Consider the following 21199-nt stretch of genomic DNA (forward strand, 5'->3'; position numbering starts at 1 on the left):
GTCCTCCCTCCCTTTATAGGGGAGTTCCTCCTCCTGTTAAAGGGGAGTTCCTCCTCCCGTTAAAGGGGAGTACCCCCTCCTGTTAAAGGGGAGTTCCTCCTCCCGTTAAAGGGGAGTTCTCCCTCCCGTTAAAGGGGAGTACCCCCTCCTGTTAAAGGGGAGTTCCTCCTCCTGTTAAAGGGGAGTTCTCCCTCCCGTTAAAGGGGAGTTCCTCCTCCCGTTAAAGGGGAGTTCTCCCTCCCGTTAAAGGGGAGTACCCCCTCCCGTTAAAGGGGAGTACCCCCTCCCGTTAAAGGGGAGTTCTCCCTCCCGTTAAAGGGGAGTTCCTCCTCCACTGGGTCCTAATCTAATCTCTGAGCTGCTCTGTGTGGATTCTTGAATCCTTCCTGTTGAATTCCTGAATCTTTGGTCTCTGAATGAAAGAGTTTGTTCTGGAAACAGTCTGAGAGAAACACTGACTGATGATTGATTGATTGATTGATTGATTGACTCCGTCTCTCTGCTGTAGTCTTGTACAGTTGTTGAGTCTCAGCTGGAAACAGAAACACAACCAGGACAAATAGCAAACAGCTGATTTATTTCTCTGCCTTGAAGAATCGTGTATTTTTCATTTTAAAGGTTTTGAAATGTAGAACAGTTAAATACAAACTCATGCAAAGCTTCACTGCAACAGAAGAAGAAGGTCAAACTGAAAACAAGCACAGACGTGTCAAACAGCTGCTTATGATCAAAGCTCCTCCTGGTTGTCATGACAACACAGCATCGCCCACCTCTGCGGAAGAAAAGCCGACTTCAAAAACCAGCAGCAGCTCGCTGCCCTCTGAGCACGCTCTGACCTCTGACCTGTGACGTCAGCACTGAGTGATGCAGTGGTAGTTAGAAACCCTCTGGAGTCCAGATCTGAACGAGCCCCATGGCCTCTGGGAGCCTCTGGGGGCCTCTGGGAGCCTCTGGGGGCCTCTGGGGGCCTCTGGGAGCCTCTGGGGGCCTCTGGGGGCCTCTGGGAGCCTCGGGGGGCCTCTGGGGGCCTCTGGGGGCCTCTGGGAGCCTCGGGGGGCCTCTGGGGGCCTCGTGGCCTCTGGGGGCCTCTGGGGGCCTCTGGGAGCCTCTGGGAGCCTCTGGGAGCCTCGGGGCCTCTGGGGGCCTCTGGGGGCCTCTGGGGGCCTCGGTCCAGTCAGGCCTGAGGATGTCACAGTCTGTCCAGAAGCACCATTTCCCCGTTCAGACACTCTGCCAGCTGCACTTTTATTTATGACTAAGTCAACGGAAAGTTCTTCGTTCTGAGGTCAGAGGTCAGAGGTCGGGGGGTCTTTAAGACTCGACCTTACAGTCAGCGCACGCGCACACACACACACACACACACTCATACACTGACATGAACAGTTCATGCTGTAATAAATAAAACATCCACCTTCTAGAAAGTCCATTAGAATATAGATCCTGTATATTTATACACCTTTAACTGTGACGGCTCCTCCACCATCATCACCACCACCATCATCATCATCACCTTCATCATCATCATCATCATCACCTTCATCGCCATCTTCATCATCACCATCTTCATCACCACTCTGAGTGAAGAGCTCCGCCCCAAACCGCTGCACCGCTGCTCTGATGTGGATCAGTTCAGCCGACCCTCAAACAGCAGCAGTGGATTATGGGAGGACTGGTGCTGGGCCTGTTTTACCTCCACAGTCTGCGTCTGGACCGCTGAAACACCCGTAAACCCTAACCTCTAAACCCCTAACCACTAACCTCTAAACCCCTAACCACTAACCCCTAACCCCTAACCTCTAAACCCCTAACCACTAACCTCTAACCTCTAAACCCTAACCACTAACCTCTAAACCCCTAAACCCTAACCACTAACCTCTAACCTCTAAACCCCTAACCACTAACCTCTAACCTCTAACCTCTAACCTCTAAACCCCTAACCACTAACCACTAACCTCTAACCTCTAACCTCTAAACCCCTAAACCCTAACCACTAACCTCTAAACCTCTAATCCCTAACCTCTAACCCCCTCACGGGACTGGCAGACGGGACCAGGGACAGAATGGACCGGGGGCAGAATGGACCAGGGGCAGAGAGGACTGGGGGCAGAGAGGACCGGGGGCAGAATGGACCAGGGGCAGAGAGGACTGGGGGCAGAGAGGACCGGGGGCAGAATGGGGGGCAGAGAGAACCGGGGCAGAATGGACCGGGGCAGAGAGGACTGGGGAAGAATGGGGGGCAGAGAGGACCGGGTCAGAATGGACCGGGGCAGAGAGGACCGGGTCAGAATGGACCGGGGCAGAGAGGACCGGGGCAGAGAGGACCGGGGCAGAGAGGACCGGGGAAGAATGGACCGGGGCAGAGAGGACCGGGGCAGAGAGGACCGGGGCAGAGAGGACCGGGGTCAGAATGGACCGGGGTCAGAATGGACCGGGGGCAGAGACCCTGACTTTAAGAGTAAATAAAAGAACGGTGCAAAGATTTAGACCGAAGCTCTTTAAGCTGCAGATGGACAGATACATTCACCCTGGAGGGAAGACAGACAGGTAGACAGACAGACAGGCATCTCTCCACTGTTCTTCTCTCCGTCAGTCATTTGGTTTCTCCGTCTGCTTTCTGTCCCTTTGTGGAGCAGCTGACACTCCGTCACTCAGTCCCTGCTCCTCCTCCTCCTCTTCCTCCTCCTCTTCCTCCTCCTCCGGCTGCTCCTCCTCCTCCTCCTGCTCCTCCTCTACGTGGTCAGTCCTCTCCTCTCCAGCTCCCTCGTCTGCTTCAGCTCTTTAATCCTGCAGAGAGACGACAGACAGCTTTACACCTCCATGCTAATGAACCACAGGTGATGAAGATGATGGTGATGGTGATGATGATGATGATGATGATGATGATGATGATGAAGATGAAGATGGTGGTGGTGATGATGATGATGATGATGATGATGATGATGAAGATGAAGATGGTGGTGGTGATGATGATGATGATGAAGATGAAGATGGTGGTGGTGATGATGATGAAGACTGTGTCCCTGAGGACGAAGGTGTGTTCTGTGTTCCTACCTGTGTCTGCAGCGTCTCAGGAACCTCATGATCTTCCTCGCTGCCTGGTCCTGTTTCTTTGTCAGGAACGACCCTCTGGTGGGCACAAAGTTACCCGGTTACCCCCAGTTACCCTCAGTTACCCCCAGTTACCCTCAGTTACCCTCAGTTACCCCCAGTTACCCTCAGTTACCCCCAGTTACCCCCAGTTACCCTCAGTTACCCTCCTGCCTCTTACTTGATCTTGGGGTTGAGGCCAGTTGCCCCTAATTACCCTCCTGCCTCTTACTTGATCTTGGGGTTGAGGCCAGTTGCCCCCCGCGGGCCCTGCTTCAGCCTCTCGTACTCCTTGTAGCTGCGGTAGTACTGCTGGATGAGCACGGCCGCCCGCCGGCTCTGCTGGAAGCGCTTCTGCTCGTAGTACGACCGGAACTTGGACTGGATCAAGATGGCCGCCTGGGTCATCTTCTTGTAGAGGGCATACTGGGGGGGCAGAGCCACACTGTCAGCGCACCGGGGGCAGGAAGGCAGCACGGCCGCCCATCTGCTCGCCCCCCGGCTCCGAGCACTACCTGGCCACACGTATGTGGACGCCCCTGTCCTGCCCCGAGCCCCCCCCAACACCTGAGCACAGGTCCGCTCAGGTAGGATAGGACAGCAATCTGCCCTACTGGGCCAACAGGTGTGAGCAGCCACTGGGGGGCGGTGTCGCTCCCTGGTCAGGGTGCTTCAGTCTTTACAGTCTAGAGGGGAGCGGGGAGGTCTAGAGGGGAGCCGGAAGCCTACAGGGGAGCGGGGAGGTCTAGAGGGGAGCCGGAGGCCTACAGGGGAGCGGGGAGGTCTAAAGGGGAGCCGGAGGTCTAGAGGGGAGCCAGGGGTCTAGAGGGGAGCCGGGAGGTCTAGAGGGGAGCCGGAGGTCTAGAGGGGAGCCTGGAGGTCTAGAGGGTAGCCGGTAGGTCTAGAGGGGAGCGGGGAGGTCTAGAGGGGAGCTGGGAGGTCTAGAGGGGAGCCGGAGGTCTAGAGGGGAGCCGGGAGGTCTAAAGGGGAGCCAGAGGTCTAGAGGGGAGCCGGGAGGTCTAGAGGGGAGCCGGGAGGTCTAGAGGGGAGCCAGAGGCCTACAGGGGAGCCAGAGGCCTACAGGGGAGCGGGGAGGTCTAGAGGGGAGCTGGGAGGTCTAGAGGGGAGCCGGAGGTCTAGAGGGGAGCCGGAGGTCTAGAGGGGAGCTGGGAGGTCTAGAGGGGAGCCGGAGGCCTACAGGGGAGTGGGGAGGTCTAGAGGGGAGCCGGAGGTCTAGAGGGTAGCCGGGAGGTCTAGAGGGGAGCCGGAGGCCTACAGGGGAGCGGGGAGGTCTAGAGGGGAGCCGGAGGTCTAGAGGGTAGCCGGGAGGTCTAGAGGGGAGCCGGAGGCCTACAGGGGAGCGGGGAGGTCTAAAGGGGAGCCGGAGGTCTAGAGGGGAGCCAGGGGTCTAGAGGGGAGCCGGGAGGTCTAGAGGGGAGCCGGAGGTCTAGAGGGGAGCCTGGAGGTCTAGAGGGTAGCCGGTAGGTCTAGAGGGGAGCGGGGAGGTCTAGAGGGGAGCTGGGAGGTCTAGAGGGGAGCCGGAGGTCTAGAGGGGAGCCGGGAGGTCTAAAGGGGAGCCAGAGGTCTAGAGGGGAGCCGGGAGGTCTAGAGGGGAGCCGGGAGGTCTAGAGGGGAGCCAGAGGCCTACAGGGGAGCCAGAGGCCTACAGGGGAGCGGGGAGGTCTAGAGGGGAGCTGGGAGGTCTAGAGGGGAGCCGGAGGTCTAGAGGGGAGCCGGAGGTCTAGAGGGGAGCTGGGAGGTCTAGAGGGGAGCCGGAGGCCTACAGGGGAGTGGGGAGGTCTAGAGGGGAGCCGGAGGTCTAGAGGGTAGCCGGGAGGTCTAGAGGGGAGCCGGAGGCCTACAGGGGAGCGGGGAGGTCTAGAGGGGAGCCGGAGGTCTAGAGGGTAGCCGGGAGGTCTAGAGGGGAGCGGGGAGGTCTAGAGGGGAGCGGGGAGGTCTAGAGGGGAGCCGGGAGGTCTAGAGGGGAGCGGGGAGGTCCAGAGGGGAGCCGGGAGGTCTAGAGGGGAGCGGGGAGGTCCAGAGGGGAGCGGGGAGGTCCAGAGGGGAGCGGGGAGGTCCAGAGGGGAGCCGGAGGTCTAGAGGGGAGCGGGGAGGTCCAGAGGGGAGCCTATGGCTATGCACTGGTAAAACAGGGGGCTCAGGCTACGTACTGGCAGGCTGCTTACATCAGACTATCTGGAAATTAACAGTCACCACAACCAGGAAGTAGAGGAGCGTCCACAGACACAGCAGGCTGAGACTGTTAGCGCTCTGCTAACACTGAGGCATGAGCAGGGAGGAGCTGCTCACACACACACACACACAGTCACAGTCACACACACACACACACAGTACATCTACACCTAGTGGTCAGCCATATTACCTTCAGAGCTATCCATGTTAGCTAACCAGAGAGAGGGAGAGACACATGGTGAGGAGACACGGCAGGTTAGTTCACTGTCAGGACAGAGTGCAGTCCAACACACACACACACACACACACACACACACACACACACCTGTTTGTACTTCCTGTAGCACCTCTGTATGACGGCTGCAGCCATGTCCTGCTGCTCCTTTAACCTGCGACCCTGCAGAGACACAACAGGACAGCAGAGCCTCAGCACCAGGTGTGTGCAGTCAGGACCAACAGGTACTTTCAGCTCTGCTGGTTCCTGCCCAGTCTGAACTCTGACCCCCCTCGTCCCACCGGGCTCATCTGCACCCAGGCTGCAGTCCGGTTCAGAGGGTTCCTCCTGCTGATCAGAGTTCCTGCTCGGGTTCAGCTGGTTTGGTCCTTAAACTGATGTTGGAGCTTCTAACAGGCCTCGTTTCTTCTTCTACTGCTTTAAACGTGTTTCTAACAGCAGAGTGTGTACCTGTGTGTGTACCTGAGTGTGTACCTGAGTGTGTACCTGAGTGTGTGTACCTGAGTGTGTACCTGAGTGTGTGTACCTGAGTGTGTGTACCTGTGTGTGTACCTGTGTGTGTACCTGAGTGTGTGTACCTGTGTGTGTGTACCTGAGTGTGTGTACCTGTGTGTGTACCTGTGTGTGTACCTGTGTGTGTACCTGAGTGTGTGTACCTGTGTGTGTACCTGTGTGTGTACCTGAGTGTGTACCTGAGTGTGTGTACCTGAGTGTGTGTACCTGTGTGTGTACCTGTGTGTGTACCTGAGTGTGTGTACCTGTGTGTGTACCTTGTATCTCCTGAAGGCGTTCTGGATGATCCTGGCCGCCTCGTACAGCTCCCTCTGTTCTCCGTCCGTCAGTGTCAGGAGGGCGAAGTCTCTCTCCATCTTTCCATTGGCTGAGGCGTTCAGGAACTCCGCCCATGCGGCCGACGAGGGGGGGCGGAGTCTCTGGAGAGCCAGAGCACTGAGGGGCGAGGGGGGGCACACCCGCCTGCAAGCGCGCGCGCACACACACACACACACACACACACACACACACACAGACATCATGCCTCTGTTCTTCTGTGTCATAATACCCATAATGCATTTGCACCAGTGGTCTGAGTGGTGTACTGCAGTGTGCGTGTCGGCCTCTTCCAGGTGGGACTCACCTGGGCGGGGAGTGTGTGTGGGTGTCGACCGTATCCAGGTAGGTGGCAAGCCAGGTGTCCTGTATGGCCGGGTTGTCCCGCCTCTCTCTGAGCGGTGACTCCGCCCCCCTGGGGAAGTCCTCCTGTTTGATCCGCTCCGGGGTCGCCTCGATGATCTGCTCCGCCAGCGTTGCCATGTCGACCTGTTGTGTGACGGTAACCATGGCAACAGACAGTCAGGACGTCCGTGGGTGCTGATTGTTTGATGACTAGGATCAGGGACTAAACTCTGAGACTAGGATCAGGGACTAAACTCTGAGACTAAGATCAGGGACTAAACTCCGGGACTAAGATCAGGGACTAGGATCAGGGACTAAACTCTGAGACTAAGATCAGGGACTAAACTCTGGGACTAAGATCAGGGACTAAACTCAGGGACTAACCTCTGGGACTAAGATGAGAGACTAAACTCTGGGACTAACCTCAGGGACTAGGATCAGGGACTAAACTCTGGGACTAACTTCAGGGACTAGAATCAGGGACTAAGATCAGGAACTAAACTCTGGGACTAAGATCAGGGACTAGGATCTGGTAACAGCGGTTGTGTACCTGCAGCACTTCCTCCTCCAGGTATTCCTCCTCCTCGCCTTCGTTCTCTGCGTTCTCGCTGTAGTTCAGCAGCTGCTCCTCCAGCGCCGCCGCCATGTGCGCCCGCCGCCCGCCGGCCGTCAGTGTGGGGGGGTAAGAGTGGCCGGGGGAGGGGGGGCCGCTCTCATAGTCCATGAGGTAAAGAGGAGAGTCCCTGGAACCACCAGCGGTCAAACCTGCAGTGATCAGTGAGGGCAACCATCAGGACCAGGACCAGCACCAGGACCAGGTCCAGGACCCAGGCTAGTACCAGGACCAGGACCCAGTCCAGGACCCAGCACCAGGACCAGGACCAGGACCAGGACCAGGACCAGGTCCAGGACCCAGGCCAGTACCAGGACCAGGACCCAGGCCAGGCCCAGGACCCAGTCCAGGACCCAGGCTAGTACCAGGACCAGGACCCAGTACCAGGACCCAGCACCAGGGACAGGACCAGGACCAGGACCCAGTCATTTCATGCTTTCACAAGCTACCTGTGTTACCTGAGCTCAGCCCGGCGTTTGGCTCCTCCCCCCACATGGACACAGGAGGGAGGGAGGAGAGAGGCAGGGGGGAGGGAGGGGAGACGGGCAGTGAGGAAGAAGAGGAGGAAGGAGAGGAGGGGGAGGAGGGGGAGGTGTCCATGGGGGCCGGTCCGCTGGAGTAGGCGGAGCTTGGTGAGGGGGAGGAGGGGTCACTGGGGGAGGGGAGGCTGCTGGAGGAGCTCAGACCTGGAAGAAGAGAAACAGCCAATCAGAGCGCTGGAATCAGACATGGCTTTGAGCCACCTGGAGCTACGAGCAGCGGCAGGTGTGTTACCTGTGTCTGGGCTGGTGGACAGGGGGGACGGGGGCAGCTGGGGTTGCGGCGTGACCGGGGCGCGTGTGTCTGCCGGAGGCGTGTGCGCGTCCCTTGGCGTCATGTGAGTGTGCGTGTGCAGCTCCTCCAGCGCCGTGGCGAGGCGGGTGTGTCCGCGGGACCGAGCCACGGCGAGCGGCAGGCGTCCCAGCGAATCAGGGATCCCCAGAGCCGAACTGTTCCAGCCGTACAGGAGCTCCGCCGCCCGCTGGTGGCCCAGAGCACACGCCCACATCTGGAACACGGTACAAACACGCAACACGTGAGGGCGTCACGGCTGTGGAGCCGCGGGGAATCCTGCACCCTGATTGGCTGCCAGTGTTGGTGACATACCTCAAACGTCCTTCAGGTTTAACCACAAGGTAGATTTACCTGTAGGTAGCCATAGCAACAAAACAGACCCAATACTATGTATGCAGGTAACCTTTTCAAGGACTTCGCTACCCCTCAAGGACCCCTGCTACATTCTCAAGGACCACAGAGGGCCCCCAGGGTTCTAGGGGTCTATTTAGGACCCCTAGAACCCACTCAAGGACCTTTATCCCCTTGAGGAGCCCAGGACCTCTGGACCCTGCTGGCTCTCTACCCGGTGTCCTGGTAACACCTGTCATTACCTTCCAAGGACCTCTGGAACCACATGAGGAACTCCAGCCACATTTTCAAGGACCTATTCAAGGGTCTGTGGACCATCCCCTGACCATCTGTTGTTATGGTTACCCTGAGGTTACCTGAGGTGGCAGCTGGCCAATCAGAGCCCAGGAGATATGACGGTGTGTGTGTGTGTGTGTTTACCAGCGGCGTGCAGGAGAAGTGGTCGATGTTCAGAGGATCCACTTCCTGCTCCAGATCCAGACTGTCGCTGCTAACACTCCTACGGCAAAGACACAGTGGATCACACACAGTGGATCAGGGCGTATGTGTGTGTGTGTGTGTACCTCCAGTGGATCAGGTGTGAGTGTGTGTGTGTGTGTGTGTGTGTGTGTGTGTGTGTGTGTGTGTACCTCCAGTGGATCAGGTGTGTGTGTGTGTGTGTGTGTGTGTGTGTGTGTGTGTGTGTGTGTACCTCCAGTGGATCAGGGTGTGGATCAGGTGTGTGTGTGTACCTCCAGTGGATCAGGCTGTGGATCAGGTGTGTGTATCCCTGAGCAGCAGCCAGGTGCAGCAGCGTCATCCCACGGTGACGGACGGAGTGATGAAGCCTCTCTCCTCCTCCTCCTCCTCCTCCTCCCCACCGTCCTCCCCTCATCATCCGCTCACACACTCCCACAATCCTCCTCTCAAACCACTGAGGCGACTGACAGACAGACAGACAGACAGCTGTAAAGCAGCAGCAGTAACAGCAGTGATAGCTAAACTTGGCTAACTAGTTACCCAACTAGGCGGTTACTACTAACCTGGGCTAACCTGGACTAACCTGGACTAACCTGGACTAACCCCCCCCAGACTGGTAAAATGTGAGCTAACCAGGAACCAGTTAGTTTTCTGGTAGCTGATGAATCTGATGAGCTGCTTCATGTGACTGTCTCTCTCTCCCTCTCTGTCTCACACACCCCCACCCCCATCCCTCACCCCCCACCCCCCAGCTGGATGGTGGATCCAAACATCCGTGACCCCCCCCCTCCAGTTTTTCCCTCTGACTCTCTCTGGCATGTGTGAGGCTATAAATGACTGACAGCAGAGACTGAACATGGAAACACTTCCTGTTATCCTGTTATCTGACCTGCTAACGGGCTAACAGGCTAAGTGGCTAACCGGCTGACCTGCTAACGGGCTAACAGGCTAAGTGGCTAACCGGCTGACCTGCTAACGGGCTAACAGGCTAAGTGGCTAACCGGCTGACCTGCTAACAGGCTAACAGGCTAAGTGGCTAACCTGTTTGTCCTCCACATGAACAGCTTTGACACACTTTTACTTTCACTTGTTTCCATGTGATTCTGGATGCAGATGAAGGAAAAGCTGCCATGTGATATGTGAGCGTCTCCAAGGAGGAGAACAGCCTTTCTCCCCCAGGTGAAGGACCAGCTCCCATCTGTGTTCACAACGTGTGAACACCTGAACATCTGCAGCTCACTGTATTCTGCTGATGCTGGTCCCCAGAGGATGAACTGAATCAGGAAGTAAAGCTTTCAGACTTGCTGCTGCTGGAATAAAGACGGACCTGAACCTGTCAGAGCTCGTCACTACGGGGGGGTTAAAGTCACGGCCTGAGCTTTCTGCTGAAAGGAGACAGAATCCTTCGTCGTAGTTTTTATTTTAGATCCATTTAAACAGGAACATGCTAACATGCTAGCATGCTAACATCACCTCCCACGGCCGTTTTCATTGGGTTAAGATAATGTCAGCAGCTCAGGCCTCATCTTTACTAAAAGCCTCCTCTGTCTGTCTGACCACCTGTCTGTCTGTCTGGCCACCTGTCTGCCTGTCTGTCTGCCTGTCTGACCACCTGTCTGCCCGTCTGTCTGTCTGCCGAGGCAGCCTGACTGTTTTAAAAGGATTTTCCGTTCAGGTTAATTTGTTCCTCTTAAAAAGATCAACAACCTCCTCCATGTAATCTGCTGACCTCCATGTCTGCCCACCTGTCTGCCCACCTGTCTGACCTCCACCCTCGCCATCCGTCCTGAGCACGTTTACTTTTAAAACAAAGAGAAAAGGACAGTCTGGTGTCACCAGCCTCACCTGTTCAAAGTCCTCAGGTAGGAGTGGGGGAGGGGGCGTGGCCAGCTGGCTGCCATGCTGCTGCTGATGATGCTGATGGTGGTGTTGATGGTGTTGGTGGTGGTGGTGGTTGCGGGCGGCCATCTCTGCCATCCTGCGCTCCATCTGCTCCAGCCGCTCCAGGATGGACATCCTGAACTGATTATCTGCACACAGAACAGTCCGTCACTCATGGTGACACTGACGGAGGCTCATGGTGACACGTTAGTGTCACCACTGACAACTGAACACATGAAGCATCTGTATGTTCAAGGTGACACCAGAGTGTCGACAGCTCTAACCAGGAAGACTCCTCCATTAAAGAACTGTTTTAAGAGGCTCTTTAGCACACACACACACACACACACTGACACACACTCAAACACACACACACACACACACACACACACACACACACACACTGACACACACTCAAACACACACACACACACACACACACACACACACACACACACTGACACACACTCACACACACTCACACACACACACAGACACACACTGACACACACTCACACACACTCACACACACACACACACACACACACACACACACACTGACACACACTCACACACACTCACACACACTCACACACACACAGACACACACTGAAGGTTTGACTACAAATGGTTTAATATTGTTTCTACTTTTAGATCGAAGCTTTACTTCAACATGTCGCAGCTCCTGCAGGTACAAATCACCTGCTTACTGTAGCACTGCAACCCCCTGAGGCACTGCACCCTCCCTGAGGCACTGCAACCCCCCGAGGCACTGCAACCCCCCGAGGCACTGCACCCTCCCTAAGGCACTGCACCTCCCCGAGGCACACAGAGACACAAGTACACAGATAGGCCACAGGGCAGAGTTGAGACAGGTAGCCTGACATTCTGAGCTTCCTGACAATCTACAGGTGACCGTCCAGGTGTCCCTGACCAGGTGACCGTGGCCTGAACATCACTACAGACAGACTCAACAACAAGCCTCAGGGCCGCTTCCCTCCATCCACTGTCCACCACACACTGGTGGTTGCCAAGGTTACTGGGCAGCCGTGTAACCATGACGACCACTACAGAAACACACACACTCGCGCAGAGTCGGTCCTACCGACACCATCCTGCCGCTGTCGTTCGTCCATCTTCTCCCTCTCTCTCTCTCAGCACAGGTGATGAGCATTCTGGGTATTTTGTGATGTCATAGGATACATTAAGTCACACGCTCGATCTTTGAGCGCAAACGGTGACGACAAGCTGATGAGAGACGCAGTGCAACACACACAGTAAGCTGAGGGAGCAGGCGAGCAAGAGACAGACAGAGAGAGACAGCATGTGGTGCTCGGTCGTCCGTTGCAGTCTGCACGCTGGATGTCTGAGCAGAACAGCAAAGCATGGTGGGAAGAGAGGGAGGGGTGAGAAAAGGGAGGGGAGGAGGGGGGTGGCTGTCTCACATTCTTGGCTCCGAGCCTAAAACCCCCAACAGAGAGACAGGGAGAGACAGACAAACAGACAGAGAGAGAGAGAGCCGGATTGTACCACTGAACGCCAACAGGAAGACACAAACCATCATGGCCGCCGACAGGAAGACACAAACCGTCATGGCCGCCAACAGAGGACACAAACCGTCATGGCCGCCGACAGGAAGACACAAACCGTCATGGCCGCTGACAGAGGACACAAACCGTCATGGCCGCCGACAGAGGACACAAACCGTCATGGCCGCCGACAGAGGACAAACCGTCATGGCTGCCGACAGGGGACACAAACCGTCATGGCTGCCGACAGGGGACACAAACCGTCATGGCCGCCAACAGGGGACAAACCGTCATGGCCGCCGACAGAGGACACAAACCGTCATGGCCTCCGACAGGAAGACACAAACCGTCATGGCCGCCAACAGAGGACACAAACCGTCATGGCCGCCGACACACAAACCGTCATGGCCGCCAACAGAGGACACAAACCGTCATGGCCACACACACACACACACACACACACACACCTCATGTTCAGGTGTTTCACACTGAACTGGACACTGTATGAAGACACTACTAAACTGTTACACCTGTTGTTACCACCTGTAGTTACACCTGTAGTTACACCTGTAGTTACCACCTGTTGTTACACCTGTTGTTACCACCTGTAGTTACACCTGTAGTTACACCTGTAGTTACCACCTGTAGTTACCACCTGTAGTTACACCTGTAGTTACATCTGTTGTTACATCTGTTGTTACACCTGTAGTTAACACCTGTTGTTACCACCTGTTGTTACACCTGTTGTTACACCTGTTGTTACCACCTGTAGTTACACCTGTAGTTACACCTGTAGTTACCACCTGTAGTTACACCTGTAGTTACACCTGTAGTTACCACCTGTTGTTACACCTGTTGTTACCACCTGTAGTTACACCTGTAGTTACCACCTGTAGTTACACCTGTAGTTACACCTGTTGTTACATCTGTTGTTACACCTGTAGTTAACACCTGTTGTTACCACCTGTTGTTACCACCTGTTGTTGCACCTGTTGTTACCACCTGTAGTTACACCTGTAGTTACACCTGTTGTTACACCTGTTGTTACACCTGTTGTTACCACCTGTAGTTACACCTGTTGTTACACCTGTTGTTACCAGCTGTAGTTACACCTGTAGTTACACCTGTTGTTACACCTGTTGTTACCACCTGTTGTTACACCTGAGGACACAAACCGTCATGGCCGCCGACAGAGGACAAATCGTCATGGCTGCCGACAGGGGACACAAACCGTCATGGCTGCCGACAGGGGACACAAACCGTCATGGCCGCCAACAGGGGACAAACCGTCATGGCCGCCGACAGAGGACACAAACCGTCATGGCCTCCGACAGGAAGACACAAACCGTCATGGCCGCCGACAGGAAGACACAAACCGTCATGGCCGCCAACAGAGGACACAAACTGTCATAGCCTCCGACAGGAAGACACAAACCATCATGGCCGCCAACAGAGGACACAAACCGTCATGGCCTCCGACAGGAAGACACAAACCGTCATGGCCGCCAACAGAGGACACAAACCGTCATGGCCGCCGACAGAGGACACAAACCGTCATGGCCGCCAACAGAGGACACAAACCGTCATGGCCTCCGACAGAGGACACAAACCGTCATGGCCGCCAACAGAGGACACAAACCGTCATGGCCTCCGACAGGAAGACACAAACCGTCATGGCCACCAACAGAGGACACAAACCGTCATGGCCTCCGACAGGAAGACACAAACCGTCATGGCCGCCGACAGAGGACACAAACCGTCATGGCCGCCGATAGAGGACACAAACCGTCATGGTCGCCGACAGAGGACACAAACCGTCATGGCCTGCTGTGCTTCAGTGCTGCTGTCCCTGTGGGGCTGTGTGTATGTGGCGTGTTGCTCGTGGTTACGGCGGCGGTGTGAGGTGGGTGGGGCTGTGACTGACCGTCTAATGACAGCCAATCGAGCTGCGAGCTGGGCAGAGAGCTGGCGTTCCTCGCCCGGTACTCGAACAGAACTGAAGAGGAAACGGAACCTCCGGATTCCAGGACCTGCAGACACACCAGGCCGGCCTCGTGGGCTGGAACAGGAAACACGACATCATCATTAGGGCCATGGAAAGCCACGCCCACACAACAGTGTGTGGGCGTGTCTGCGTGTGTGTGTGTGTGTGTGTGTGTGTGTGTCTGCGTGTGTGTGTTTCTGTGTGTGTCTGCGTGTGTGTCTGTGTGTGTGTGTGTGTGTGTGTGTGTGTGTGTCTCTGCGTGTGTGTGTCTGTGTGTGTGTCTGTGTGTGTGTGTGTGTGTGTGTGTCTGTGTGTGTGTGTGTCTGTGTCTGTGTGTGTGTGTCTGTGTGTGTGTCTGTGTGTGTGTGTGTGTGTGTCTGTGTGTGTGTGTGTCTGTGTCTGTGTGTGTGTGTCTGTGTGTGTGTCTGTGTGTGTGTGTGTCTGTGTCTGTGTGTGTGTGTCTGTGTGTGTGTCTGTGTGTGTCTGTGTGTGTGTCTGTCTGTACCGGGGCAGTAGCAGCGAAGGACTCCAGGTTGGATCAGTGACGCAGGGACGGTGCTCTGATCGAAAACACACGAGTATCGACCTGAGAGTTCACTCCAGGGTCCAGTGATCAACACCTTCACACCTCCCTAGACACACACACACACACACACACACACACACACACACACACACCTCATGTTCAGGTGTTTCACACTGAACTGGACACTGTATGAAGACACTACTAAACTGTTACACCTGTTGTTACCACCTGTAGTTACACCTGTTGTTACACCTGTTGTTACCACCTGTTGTTACACCTGTTGTTACCACCTGTTGTTAACACCTGTTGTTACACCTGTTGTTACCACCTGTAGTTACACCTGTAGTTACCACCTGTAGTTACACCTGTTGTTACACCTGTTGTTACCACCTGTTGTTACCACCTGTAGTTACACCTGTTGTTACACCTGTTGTTACCACCTGTAGTTACACCTGTTGTTACACCTGTAGTTACACCTGTTGTTACACCTGTTGTTACCACCTGTAGTTACACCTGTTGTTACACCTGTAGTTACACCTGTTGTTACCACCTGTAGTTACACCTGTTGTTACACCTGTTGTTACCACCTGTAGTTACACCTGTTGTTACCACCTGTAGTTACACCTGTTGTTACCACCTGTAGTTACACCTGTTGTTACACCTGTAGTTACACCTGTTGTTACACCTGTTGTTACACCTGTTGTTACCACCTGTTACCTTTATAGAAGATGCACAAACTGCCTGATTTTCCAGAACTTCAATAATTGATCAGATTCCCAGACGTGTTAATTCTGTGAGTTCATGTGTGGGACATCACAAGCTCCGTCTGTAACACGTTTAATGCTCAGCAGCTCTTTAAGCAGAAACACTGTCACTGTGCGGTCGTGTTGGCAGGACAGGAGAAGTGTCGTCCTCTCAGCCAGACTCTGCTGCCCCCTGCTGGACCTCCACCCACACTAACACCTTTCTACCATAACTTCACCTGGACGGTTAAACTCCTTCAATGAACGGGCTCTGACGGTCACTGGAGGAAGAAGTACTCAGCTTTCACTTGTTAAACACTACAGTTATGTGAACTTCACTACAAATGGCCCATTTCACAAGAACACACAGTATACATTATTATTATACATATTATATACACCCTGGTTCTACCCATGATCCTCTGTGTCCTCATCCTGGTGTCTGAGTGACTGGTAGGTAGTAAAAGTGTTGGAACTGGTCCAGTAGATCACCAGTAGATCACCTCAGCCAGCAGACACCAAACGGGCTGCAATGGCTGCAACGTGATCCTTTGGGACAACTGCACCTGATCACAGTAGGTCCACTAAAAGAGCTTGTTTGATCCACTGACAGGCTCAGAGTGTTATTCTAAGTGTGTGACAGCATCATGGAAAGGATCCCTACAGAGAGAGACCTGGAAGATCCTTTTGGTTTAACCACAAACAGCACACACACCAGACTACATTCACTAAAACAGGGATTTAAGAGAACAGGACACAGGAGCTGCTGGTGTAATCACTTTAAAGTATTGTGTGACTTTGGTCTTCTAAAGGATAATTTCAGATGTAACAAAATCTGTGTAACATACAATAACACAAATTAACTGACGGAGGCAGCAGTAGACCAGCAACTCAGGTATTCTGCACAGTAAAATGACTATTCTTGTCAATGGAGTCTGGTGTGTGGACGTACTCGATGGGGTGCAGCTGCCTTTTGATCTACTGGACCAGTTCCAACACTTTTCCCTCCAGAACAGGTGAGTGCTTGTGATTGGTTACCTCAGGGTAGGACCACTCTGGGGAGAAGTCTGTGATGGAGGCGAGGCGGGTCGAGGAGGAGGAGGGCAGCGGGTGAGGAAAGGGGAGGAAGGAGGAGGATGGCGAGGGTTGGGGGGGCACCATGTATCGGACCCCCGCTGGGAACACGGCAGAGTTTGGCGCGGTGGTGGCGGCGGCAGGGTGAGCTGCGGCGGGATTGGCCTCCTCTGTGATGAGGTCAGAGATCAGGTCAGGAAACTGGCTATCGAAGGAAATGTCGAGCTCCTCCCCTCCCCGCTCACAGGGCTCCGCCTCCTCCTCCAGGTGTGTATCCATGCAGGTGTCCTCAGAGTCGAAGTCCCGCCTACTCTCCTCCTTCACCTGGACTGGGGGTGTCGCCAGGTGAGGGGTATCCATGGTGACAGCAGCAGGGGCGGAGTTGGTGTCACTGCTCTCAGACGCCACATTAGCTTTAGCGTTAGCAAACACCTGCTGACTCTGCTGCAGCACCAGGGGCTGATGGGACACCTGAGCTGGGGGCGGAGCTTCAGGCGGAGGCAGGTGATTATAGGGCTGTCCAAGGACCAATGGCTGCTGTCCGTTGGCCTGCTGCTGCGTCTGATTGGCCGGGTGGGCGGGTTGGCTTGCAGAGTCCTGGCAAACCAGGAGCAGTGAAGCAGCACTACTTCCCGTCTGTTGCCGTGGAGACAAGCTGGAGGAGGCGTGGCTTGTCTGAATGACAGATTAAAAAAAGAAGACCCAGAGCGGATGAATACAACTTTCTACTGAAGAAAATAGTCCCTCAGTTTGAACAGATCAGGGGACTCACCTGCAGCAGAGCCAGCTTGGTGGGGGGAGCACTGCCTTCATCATCATCATCATCATCATCATCTCGACTTCCCTTCACCTCCTCTTCACTTCCACGTGCCTCCTCTGCCCTCTGTGCCGCCGACTCCCCCAGAGCTCCAAGCTCCAGGCAGAGGGGGAGGAGGGGCGGGGCCACGGAGGAGGTGGGGGAGAGGGAGAGGGAGAGAGAAGGGGGGAAGGATGACGAGGGCGGGGAGGAAGAGGAACAGGAAGAGGAGAGGGGGAGGGCTGCGTCTCTCCTATCTGCTTCAGAGGAGGAGGAGGAGGAGGAGAGGGAGGAGAGGGAGGAGGGAGGGGAGACAGAGGAGGGAGGAGTGGAAGTGGGGGAGAGGGAGAGAGCCAGGGAAGGGGGAGAGAGGGGGGAGGAGGAGCAGAGGATAGGGGAGGGGGTGGGGGGAGGAGGTGGGCCGCCATACGTCTGACCTTGTTTAGGGGAGTTGAGGAAGGAGTCGGGGTCAAAGGTCGGTGGGAGGGACAAGGGGGGCGGGGTGGATGAGGGAGAGGAAGGCGGAGAGGGAGGAGACGCAGCAGGGGGAGGAGGAGGGGAGCGGAGGGAAGAGGAGGAGGTGTTGGAGGAGGATGGGGTGAGGAGCAGGCCTCCGATGACAGGGGAGGGGAGGAGGGTGAGGGAGAGGGTGGCCACTCCCGGCGCCTGGACAGGAGGAGGGGGGAGTGAGGGGGGAACAGGTGAGGGAGGGGAGGGGGAGGCGGGCTTGCTGGCAGGAGGTGGGAGGGCGGTGGAGAGCAGTAACTGGCCGGAGCGGGTGAGTGACAGGCTCCTCCCCACTCCCGCCTCCTCTCTTCTGGCCACACCTCCCCTCTGACCACCTCCTGTGATGGCAGTGGTCGTTGCCATGACAATCACCGCGTTCTGCGGCAGCGCCACCGTCGCCAGGTTGCCGCGGTGATCACCATAGAAACCGTTGCTGTGGTTTCCCATGGTGATTGTGGCTCTGTGAGGCTGCGGGGGGGACGAGGCTGCGCTGCAACACAAGAGACGACAAAACATCAGAGACCGACGGCCGTACGGTGTAACCAGCAGCTTCCTGTGTGGTGACTTACGTGGACGAGGGGCAGGGTGATGAGACGGGGCTGCTCTGGGCATGAAGGTGGGGCAGCTTGGATTCTCCTCCACCCTCCCCCCCCTTAGAGGGGAGAGAGGCGGGGGAGGGTCTGCAGGAGGAGGGAGGCAGTTTGGGGGAGATGATGCGATGCTTGGTGCTGTTGCAGCGGTGAGGAATGTTCACTCCTGAAGGTACTGCAGACACACAAAGAGGGACAGTGATGTCACAGCGATGTCACAGCGATGTCACAGTGATGTCACAGCGAGGCCTTACCCTGGGCGGTGTTGCAGAGGCAGGCGTGTGTGCGCGGCTGGGGTTTGGTTCTCTGACGGTCCAGAATGTGTTGAACCAAATCCTCAATGCTGAAGTCGCCTGATCCCACAGAGCACTTCATACTGTGGACTGAGACAGGACACCTTAGTACTACAGTACTACACTACTGTACTACACTACTTCGCTACAGGACTACAGCACTACAGTACTATAGCACTACACTACTGTACTACACTACTACACTACTACACTACAGTACTACACTACTTCACTACAGGACTATATCACTACACTACTGTACTACACTACTACACTACTACACTACAGTACTACACTACTTCACTACAGTACTACACTACTTCACTACAGGACTACAGTACTACAGCACTACACTACAGTACTACACTACAGTACTACAGAACTACACTACAGTACTACAGTGCTACACTACAGTACTACAGTGCTACACTACAGGACTACACTACTACACTACAGTACTACACTACAGGACTACAGCACTACAGCACTACACTACTGTACTACAGTACTACAGCACTACAGTACTACAGCACTACAGCACTACACTACAGTACTACACTACAGGACTACAGTACTACACTTCAGTACTACTGTACTACACTACAGGACTACAGTACTACACTACAGTACTACAGTACTACAGTACTACACTACACTACTACAGTACTACACTACTACCCTACAGTACTACACTACAGTACTCCACTACTTCACTACAGTACTACAGTACTACACTACAGAACTACACTACAGTATTACAGTACTACACTACAGTACTACACTACAGTACTACAGTACTACACCTCAGTACTACAGTATGTTTCTTACTGCATGTGATAGGTACTCTGGCCTACTACTAGTAGTACTGCCAGAGTAGTACTACTAGTAGTACTAGTAGTACTCGTGTCTTACACATGGGCTTGAGCTGGTTGAGCAGGTCGTCTCGGCTCCACCTCACACTGTCATGGCGGTCGGCCACCGCACACAGCAATGGACTGCACTTCCCAGAATCCTCCAGGGACGGCACGTTCAGGTAGTGGACCAGCACAATGTCTGGGTTCTGTCTCACACACACACACACACATTAGACATCATATGACAGGAGAATCAGCCAACAACTTTCCTGTGTGTGTGTGTGTGTGTGTGTGTGTGTGTTCAGTGTGTGTGTGTGTGTGTGTGTGTGTGTGTGTGTGTTCAGTGTGTGTGTGTGTGTGTGTGTGTGTGTGTGTGTGTGTGTTCAGTGTGTGTGTGTGTGCTCAGTGTGTGTGTGTGTTCAGTGTGTGTGTGTTCAGTGTGTGTGTGTGTTCAGTGTGTGTGTGTGTTCAGTGTGTGTGTGTGTGTGTGTGTGTGTGTGTGTGTGTGTGTGTGTGTGTTCTGTGTGTGTGTGTGTGTGTGTGTGTGTGTGTGTGTGTGTGTTCAGTGTGTTCAGTGTGTGTGTGTGTGTGTGTGTGTGTGTTCAGTGTGTGTGTGTGTGCTGACCTGCAGCAGCCAGTAGCATCGTCTGTGGAATGTTGGCACGATGGAGGAATGGACATAACAACCGTACAGGCACTGAAATCACAGAGCGCCGTTACTATGGCAACCATACAGGCACCAGAGACAGCCGTTCTATCTCTCTGCACACACACCAGACTACATTCACTAAAACAGGAGCAGGAGCTGCTGCTCTGCTGCTGCCTCCATCAGTCAGAGTGTTTGTGTTACTGTGGGACTTTGGTGTTTTAAAGGGTTAATTCAGATCCAACATAAAATTTGTGTAACACATAATAACACAAACACACTGACTGATGGAGGCAGCGGGGGGGGGCTGACCTCCATGCCCTGGACCTTGAGCTTCATGTGGTCCTCTCTTGTCGTCTTCCCATCCTTCCTCTTCTTCCAGCAGTAGCCGTCCTTCCTGTACTTCACCTTCTTCCTGTTGTACAGGATGATGCTGCCGTTCTTCGGCCTGAGAGACAGACAGCACAGGGTCAGGTGTGTGGAGCCCTCAGCCTCGCCTGGGGGGCTGCGGGGGGGCGCCGCTGTTTGTACCTGGTTTTCAGGGTGCAGGAGAGCCACTCTTCATGTCTGTCAAACGATATCAGGTAGGAAGCGATCTCCTGCACGGGACGGAGGAGAGAGAGGTGGACTGTCACATTAAAACAACAGGGGGCGCCGTCATGAGAGGACCAGAGCTGAGATACACCTTCCAGCTGATTATCTCCCCCCTCCCTCACCTGAAACCAGGACTGACTGTGGAGCCACGTGAAGCTGGGGGAGAGCACTAAAGAGGAGGAACTAAAGGTGGCAGCACAACAAGGCTCATGTTCTCCTCCTGTTCGTGTGGGTTCT

The 21199-nt window shown here is 55.0% G+C and overlaps 1 protein-coding gene across 1 annotated transcript in view; it reads right to left on the reverse strand.

The window, feature by feature from the left end:
* Positions 1-558: 558 nt before the first annotated feature.
* The window catches only part of camta2 (calmodulin binding transcription activator 2), a 23742-nt gene continuing 3101 nt past the window's right edge, over positions 559-21199 (reverse strand). Inside the window, exons 4-25 of the mRNA XM_070855267.1 lie at positions 20900-20967; positions 20681-20816; positions 20348-20419; positions 19781-19928; positions 18830-18958; positions 18555-18750; positions 17455-18475; positions 16647-17357; positions 14845-14971; positions 14280-14414; positions 10791-10975; positions 9218-9408; positions 8907-8985; positions 8076-8349; positions 7751-7987; positions 7239-7453; positions 6651-6832; positions 6286-6490; positions 5606-5677; positions 3320-3513; positions 3052-3126; positions 559-2784 (exon numbers count right to left, since the gene is read on the reverse strand). Of these exons, the coding sequence (XP_070711368.1) occupies positions 2730-2784; positions 3052-3126; positions 3320-3513; positions 5606-5677; positions 6286-6490; positions 6651-6832; positions 7239-7453; positions 7751-7987; positions 8076-8349; positions 8907-8985; positions 9218-9408; positions 10791-10975; positions 14280-14414; positions 14845-14971; positions 16647-17357; positions 17455-18475; positions 18555-18750; positions 18830-18958; positions 19781-19928; positions 20348-20419; positions 20681-20816; positions 20900-20967 (4707 nt within the window). The 3' untranslated portion in view covers positions 559-2729. The remainder of the gene's footprint in view (positions 2785-3051; positions 3127-3319; positions 3514-5605; positions 5678-6285; positions 6491-6650; positions 6833-7238; positions 7454-7750; positions 7988-8075; positions 8350-8906; positions 8986-9217; positions 9409-10790; positions 10976-14279; positions 14415-14844; positions 14972-16646; positions 17358-17454; positions 18476-18554; positions 18751-18829; positions 18959-19780; positions 19929-20347; positions 20420-20680; positions 20817-20899; positions 20968-21199) is intronic.

The sequence above is a fragment of the Pempheris klunzingeri genome, chromosome 23 (assembly GCF_042242105.1).
Source record: "Pempheris klunzingeri isolate RE-2024b chromosome 23, fPemKlu1.hap1, whole genome shotgun sequence".
In the NCBI taxonomy this organism is placed as follows: domain Eukaryota; kingdom Metazoa; phylum Chordata; class Actinopteri; order Acropomatiformes; family Pempheridae; genus Pempheris; species Pempheris klunzingeri.